At 70.1% G+C, this 6958-nt stretch overlaps 2 protein-coding genes across 2 annotated transcripts; both read left to right on the top strand.

The window, feature by feature from the left end:
* The first annotated feature begins 296 nt into the window (after positions 1-296).
* PTGDS (prostaglandin D2 synthase) lies at positions 297-3301 on the top strand. The gene is made up of 7 exons (NM_001009257.2): positions 297-443; positions 1162-1301; positions 1408-1484; positions 1837-1953; positions 2097-2198; positions 2793-2818; positions 3158-3301. The coding sequence occupies exons 1-6, from the start codon at positions 330-332 to the stop codon at positions 2816-2818; spliced, it is 576 nt and encodes a 191-aa protein (NP_001009257.1). The 5' UTR covers positions 297-329; the 3' UTR covers positions 3158-3301.
* LCNL1 (lipocalin like 1) lies at positions 3265-6342 on the top strand. Its single transcript, XM_042245384.2, has 6 exons — positions 3265-4250; positions 4563-4702; positions 5208-5281; positions 5413-5523; positions 5742-5843; positions 6100-6342. Exons 1-6 carry the CDS (start codon positions 3834-3836, stop codon positions 6123-6125), a joined length of 870 nt encoding a protein of 289 aa, XP_042101318.1. The 5' UTR covers positions 3265-3833; the 3' UTR covers positions 6126-6342.
* Positions 6343-6958: the final 616 nt, after the last annotated feature.

The raw sequence follows: 6958 nt of genomic DNA, 5'->3' as shown, positions 1-6958 counted from the left end.
AGGCACTTGCCCCCTGCCCCAGCCAGGCTGCTGGAGTGGACCTTCCCAGGGTGGAGGAGGGGCCTGCCATGCAGGGGCCTCTGCCCCCCCAGCTCAGCCCGGGGGGCAGGCCCAGGCTGTCCCAGTCAGTGCCTCTTACATAAGCAGCCCCGTGGGGGACGAGGCCGCCGCTGGACTCCGCTGCCCTGTCCCCCGCCGCATCACGAGCCTGCAGTGGGCTGTCCTTGGGCCTGGGCGGAGGCCAAGCCAGGCCCATAAATAGGGGTCTCTGGGCGGCCTCCCTGCCTCCCGCCCGTCTCTGCCTGTACCGCCGGCCCGGTTCTGGGAAAATGGCCACTCCGAACAGGCCATGGATGGGGCTGCTCCTGCTGGGGGTCCTGGGGGTCCTGCAGACCCCAGCCCCCACCGAGGCCGCCCTGCAGCCCAACTTCGAAGAGGACAAGGTGAGGGAGAGCTCCGGCCAGGTGCAGGGACAGGACGGTGCCCGTGGGGAGCGGGGTGCTCTCCCTGGGAAGCGGGGAGCAGAAAAGAAGGGCTGGACCGGCCGGAGGGGGCTGACCGGGAGAGGCCTCCCCAGGCGATTCACCGACAGAGAATAGCCCTACAGAGAGGAGCCCGCCGGGCAGGGACGCGCCTGTGAGCGGGAGCGCGCGCTCGCCTGACCCGCGGGTCACCTGCGCGCCCGCCACCTCTCACCCAACACGGTTAGCCCAACGAGCGCACGACGCCCAGGGCAAACAGGCGCACCTTCCACACCTGGCCTGGGGACGCACCTCCGCGCGGGAGCGCGCAGATGACGGAGGAGCCGGGCGGCGCCAGGAATGGCGATGCACTGAGCGCGCCCCGGTGCGCGCCCCTGCCCCGGGACCACGCGCGCAGAGGCCTGCGGGGGGTCGCTGGAGCGCGTCGGGGCGGGTCTTCCAGCTCCGCGCCCCACGCCCGCATCCGACCCCTCTAGGGACGGCCCGGCGACCTCTGCCGCCCGGCCCCCCGGCGGCGGGAGCGGGACCCCGCGGTGGGGGCGGGGCCGCGGGGAGCGGAAGGGGCCGCGCCGGAGCAGGGGGGCCGGGTGGGCTGCAGGCGGGCCGGGGTGGGTGCGCCGCCCAGCCGCGGCGGGTCCGGAGGGTCCCGGCCGACCGGCATGGGGTCCTGTCGCTGCAGTTCCTGGGACGCTGGTTCACCTCCGGCCTTGCCTCCAACTCGAGCTGGTTCCTGGAGAAGAGGAAGGTGCTGTCCATGTGCAAGTCTGAGGTGGCCCCCGCGGCGGATGGCGGCCTCAACGTCACCTCTACCTTCCTCAGGTGGGCAGCGGGGCGGGCATCCGGGGCCCAGAGCTCCCGGCGCAGGGTCGCAATCTGGGGACACCCCCAGCACCCGACCCCTGACCCCAGGATGACCTGCCCACAGGAAAGACCAGTGTGAGACCCGGACCTTGCTGCTGCGCCCGGCCGGCCCCCCAGGCTGCTACAGCTACACCAGCCCTCGTGAGTGCGGCCAGGAGCGACACTTGCTGGCCGGGACTCTGGGCCACCCCCTGCCCGGCAGTACAGGGGCGGGTGGGGGGTGGCTGCCCCGCCCGGGCCGGCCTGGGCCTGCCCAGCAGCCCCCATGAAGGGCTCTCTCTGCTGCTGTCTGTGCCCCCACGCGCCCCTCGCTCCTCTGCACCCCGGGGCTCCTGCCCTCCTTGCCCCTGCCTGTGATGGCCTCCTCTGGCCGTCTCTCCTCCCCAGAGGGCTGTGGCTGCGGGGTTTGTGGCTGTCCCACGCACCCCTGATTTTCTGAGCCCTTCTGGTTTGGGGACACGGGGCCCTGCGGGGCTGTCTCCCGCGTCTCCAGACTGGAGCAGCACCCACGAGGTGTCGGTGGCAGAGACGGACTACGAGACGTACGCCCTGCTCTACACCGAGAGTGTCCGGGGCCCGGGGCCGGACTCCCTCATGGCCACGCTCTACAGTACGTGTCCCGGCGCCGTGCCCACCACCGGGCCTGGGGCTCCACCCGTGGGGGCGGCTGGGGGTGCCCTGGGCTCGGGAGCAGGGGCAGAACGGGGATCCTCCAGACAAACGGAGGCCGAAGGCTTCTCCCCACTGCCCCAGGCCGCACCCAGACCCCCAGAGCCGAGGTCAAGGAAAAGTTCACCACCTTCGCCAGGAGCCTGGGCTTCACAGAGGAAGGCATTGTGTTCCTGCCCAAGACTGGTGAGCACGCTAATCTGACGGGAGGGGATTAAGGTCAGATTAGAGGCAGACAGACCGTCTCCTGATCCGGGGGAGGCCGAGCGGTGGAGCCCGTCCGGCCAGACTGCCCACTGACTGGTGCGCGGCCTCCGGAGCGGGGGTGGTCTGGCCTCACACCGAGACCTTGGTCTGCAGTCCCTGGGCCCGGCCCAGGAAGACACGCCTCAGGAAACACCCCCTCCCCGGATTCACCACGCGCCCACCGTGTGCCAGGCCCCGGCTCGGCCCCTGGGACGCAAAGGCCCCAGCCTGGGAGGGGTGCAGGGCAGGCCCTAGAAACGGGGCTTGTGAACGGGTGTCCGCGTCGGGACACAGGGACAACCACACGGGGCTCAGCACAGGCTCCCTGAAGTGTCCACGGCCTCCTTGCCAAGGAAGCCTGCTCTGGGCCCAGGGGCGGGGGGCGGGGGGGGCCGGATCTTCCTTTCGGAGGGGTAGACAGAACCTGGGGGAGGGGCGGGAGTGATGGGGGTGACAGTCAGCAGTTTAGGGGTCACGCCTGTCGCAGGGCGGGCCTGGGGCACTGACCGCAGGCCTGGGCTTCTTTCTTGGCAGACAAGTGCATGGAGGTGCGCACATAGGTGAGTGGGGCTGGGGGCCACCTTCCCCCAGCAGCCCCTCGTTCATTCAACACGCGCTCACCAGCAGCCTCCCCTCTGCCACGAGGGCTGGCCTCCGCCGACAAGGGCTGCTTCACAGAGAGGCCTCCGCTGGGGTTCAGCAAGGTCACTGGGAGCAGGCGGAGCGGGCGGCCGGGACAGGACTGCGGTGGGAAGACCAGGGGACGGCAGGGAGGCCGGTGCCCTTTGCTGAGAGGCCTCAGTGGACGGGCCCTCGCAACCTGAGGCTGCAGGGGGCTGGGGTCTTGGGGTGGGGGGCATGTGGCCGGCCCCACCCACAGGTCCCGCTCTCCTGCCCAGGTGAGTCCGGCTCTCAGGACCTGGCCCTTCTGCCCTGCTCAGCCGTTTCCTGCAACACCCGAGACCCCAGCCCCAGCCCCTCGCCATCCCTGCCCGCCTCAGCCTTTATTCCCGCTCTGAAAATAAACTCTGAAGCAAGTCAGCGCCTGGCTCCTGACTGTCTGTCTTGCAGTTGGGCCTGGCTCTGGCCAGCTCTCTGGGGACCTGACGGCCCCCCTTTGCTTTGGGCCTGGGTGTCCCTTAACCCTCTGTGAAATCTCAGCGGCTGGCTCTGCAGGATGCCCCGAGGGGCGGGTAGGGGCGCACTAGCTCAGCCCCTGATGGCATGGGAGAGGTGGCTGGCCGGAAGCCGGGACAGCTCAGAGAAGCTGTGTCCCCACGCACTGCATGCAGCCGGATCTCACCCACTGCAGCCTCTCCAGCCACCCCCTCAAGGCGTGGCCATACTTGGGCCCCTGTCCTGGGCCCCCTGGCTCACAAGGCGTAGTGCCCACAGCAGCCTGCCCACCAGGCCCTGTCCAGGCCCCCAGGTTGTGAGGGTCGGAGGTGAGGGTGAGACTTTGGAATGGCTTCCCAAGGCTCTGCCTGAGCCCAGGGCTGGAGGCCACATCCCGCAGGGCCTGCCAGGCCTTCGCCTCCCCTTGCTCCGGGGCATCCGGCCCCCTCCCTGGGAAGGATGGGCGGGGTCTGGTGGGGGCCACTGGGCCAGGGCAACCCGATCGGAGCCTATCACGGTGGGGTCTGTCCCAGGCAGCAGGCCAGTGCTCCAGGGAGCAACCCGATCGGAGCCTATCACGGTGGGGTCTGTCCCAGGCAGCAGGCCAGTGCTCCAGGGAGCAACCCGATCGGAGCCTATCACGGTGGGGTCTGTCCCAGGCGGGCAGGCCAGCGCCCCAGGGCGTCTCAGGGGCATAAAGGCACAGTGGGAGAGGCCACCCCAACCCTCCTGTGCTGCTCCGGAGCCCCGTGCCATCAGCAAGAGCCACCTTCCAGGATGCTGCAGACGCTGCTGATCAGCGGGACCCTCGCCCTACTCGCTGCAGCCCCAGGCCAGGCCGAGGTCCCCATCCAGGCCGACTTTGATGCCAGCCAGGTACTCACGGACGTGCCGGGCTGGCAGCCTCTGTCTGATTGTGTTCTACCAGACAGGCCAGAGGGCTGAGGGAACCCAGCCCAGCCCCTACTCTGGTTCAAGCTCAGCTCAAGGGGACCAAGCCCGCATCCGCCTGTCTGGCTGACTTGGGGCGGGGGGTGCAGAGGACAGTAGGCCCCTCAGGCCCAAGTCTGACTTCCGTCCCCACTACTCGCTGGGCCTCCAGCCAGATGAGAGCAGCTGCCCCCCAGGCTCAGGTCAGGTTTGACGTGGCAGCCGGGGCTGCCCCCAGCTCGTCCTGTCCCCCTGCAGTTCCAGGGCCCCTGGTACGTGGTTGGGGCGGTGTCGGATGACCAGGGCTTCCTGGACGCTAAGGACAACATGAAGATGCCCGTGGTCTTGGTGACCTCCTTGGCTGACGGCAACCTGGGCATCAAGTTTGGGTTCCCCACGTAAGTGATCCCAGGAGTCCCACCTTGGACTGGCCTTAGGCCCAACCAGCGTACGGTCAGGTGGGAGCCAGGAGGAAGCGGGGGTGCGCCCGAGCCATCAAGGGGTCAGAGCCAGGCCCCGCCTGTGCTAGGCTGCAGGGCCGTCGAAACAGCAGCCCCGCTCACCTGCTCCTCAGAGGGGCCCCACCCGAGGGTGTGGGGGAGCCGTGTCCGTGTGTGCGTGTGCACGCGTGCCGGTGTCTGGAGGGGAGGCGGGGAGACCCCACAGGCCCCGCGTCCCCTGGCTGTGTGCCTCTGCCCCAGGATGTCTCCTCTCCCCTAAGTGAAGCGTAAAGCACCCGTGTGGTCAAGCGTGCATCTGATGGGGGACAGGCGGCCTCGGGGCAGCTGGCAGCAGCCAAGCGGCAGCCGTTTCGGTCGCGGTCGGGCCGCGTCTTCAGGACACCCAGCGGGGCTGGGCGGTGGGCAGGGGCTGCAGCTCAGGCCACTGGGGTCCCCTTCCCAGGCCCGATGGCGGGTGCCAGGAGACGGACAGCACCTTCACCAGGGGGGCCGTGGACGGGCAGTTCAGCAACGCGGGTGAGGCGGGCACGTCGCGGGCGGTGCCGGGCGGGTGGGGGCAGTGGCAGGGCCGGCTCGCGGGGACCGTGGGGATGGGCAGGGGGCGTCCAGGCCGGCGCCCAGCTCAGCACGCTCCCGCCCCCACCCAGCTATGGCCCAGACCGACATCAGGGTGGCCTTCACCGACTACCAGCACTTCGCCGTCATGTACTTCGAGACGCAGAAGGGGGGTGTGAGGAGCACCTGGCTGCAGCTCTACGGTGGGTGACGGGGGCGGGGCCACGCCTGCGCCGCCTCCTCTGGGGCCGCTTGGGAGGCCTGCTCTGTGGTGTCCCGTGTGCCTCCCCAGCGAGCCCTGACTGGGAGGCAGGAGAAACCAGCGTCTCCCAGTGTCTCCCTGGGCCGCTCCCCAGCCCCGTCCCACCTCCCACTCTCCCTCCCAGCCCTGCCCCTCTGCTCACGGTGCCCCTGCCCTCAGCCCGGGCCCCAGAGCTGTTTCCTGAAGGCGCCCAGAGGATGCAGGAGCTGGCACCCAAAGTGGGCCTGAACCCCAGCCAGGGCGTCCTGCTGCCCAAGTCAGGTGAGCACCGTCCCCTGGCCGCCCAGCGCTGCAGGGGCAGAAGGACCCCCGACCCAGACTGGGGTTTGGGGGCGTGCGGGAGGCCCCAAGGCTCACTCCTCGGGCGCTGGACCCACAACAGGAGGGCCAGGGGAGGGAGGAGGGGGTCACAGGCAGGGGAGGGGCTTGGCCCCTCAGGGAAGGGTCCAGGACCTCTGCCCCGGGGAGGTGGGGAGGGGGCGCCGGGCGTTTCCTCAGGACCTGCTCTCTTCCACAGACCAGTGCGCAGAGGTCCTGGCCTAGGTGATCGGGGGCGGCCTGGACCACAGCTGCCCAGCGCCCCGCAGACCCGGGAGGCCCCGCCCACCCTGGGCAGGGCGGAGCGGGAGGGGCGCGAGCCCCACCCCAGCGGGGACGCAGCTGGAGCCAGGCGGTGATGGCGGTGCCCGCGGCCCAGTCCTCCTTGAGGAGCGGCTGCCTCTCTACCCCACCCCCAGCACAATAAAGAGTCTCCACAAGCCGCTGCCGCGCCTTTCTTGGACGTAGGGGCAGAGGGGCCGGGTGGGCCGCGGCGGGGGCGCCCCGCGAGAGGGGCCGCCTGGGAGGGACAGTGTGCAGCTCGGGCTCCATCCCCACCGGGGAGCGCTCCGCAGCTGGTTCCGGGGCCTGGAGGGGCAGGGCAGGACACTTGCCCAGCAGCCCTGCCCACCAGCTGGGCAGGAGCTAGGCCCGAGAGAGGTGGCTCCTTCGGTGGCCGGACAAGGCATCTCAGTGGCTTCCTTGAGTCCCCCTCGGGCCCCAGGCGCCAGGCCAGGGGTGCAGACCTGCAGCTGCCCGAGAACGTGACCCCCGACTCACGCCCGGTAGGCACCTGGGCTCCTTGGGCCCCGGGTCCCCCCCACTGGGGCCCCCCTACAGCCCGGGGGGAGCCTGCACCCCGTCCACCCTGGCCTGCCCCCCAGCACCTCTTCTCCCTGTCGCCTGCCCACAGATGTCTGTCCTGCCATTGTGTTTATGGGGGAGATCGTGCTGTCCTTTCACGGCTGGCCCCCAATCATTTCAGGGGAAAATGGCCCGGCACCTGCAATGTGACTCGTCCAGAAAACAGTCGTGCACGACGGGGACATGTAGAAAGC

The sequence above is a fragment of the Ovis aries genome, chromosome 3 (assembly GCF_016772045.2).
Source record: "Ovis aries strain OAR_USU_Benz2616 breed Rambouillet chromosome 3, ARS-UI_Ramb_v3.0, whole genome shotgun sequence".
Taxonomy (NCBI): domain Eukaryota; kingdom Metazoa; phylum Chordata; class Mammalia; order Artiodactyla; family Bovidae; genus Ovis; species Ovis aries.
The sequence above is the reverse complement of the archived record's forward strand: the minus strand, read 5'-3'. Positions and strand labels throughout refer to the sequence as shown.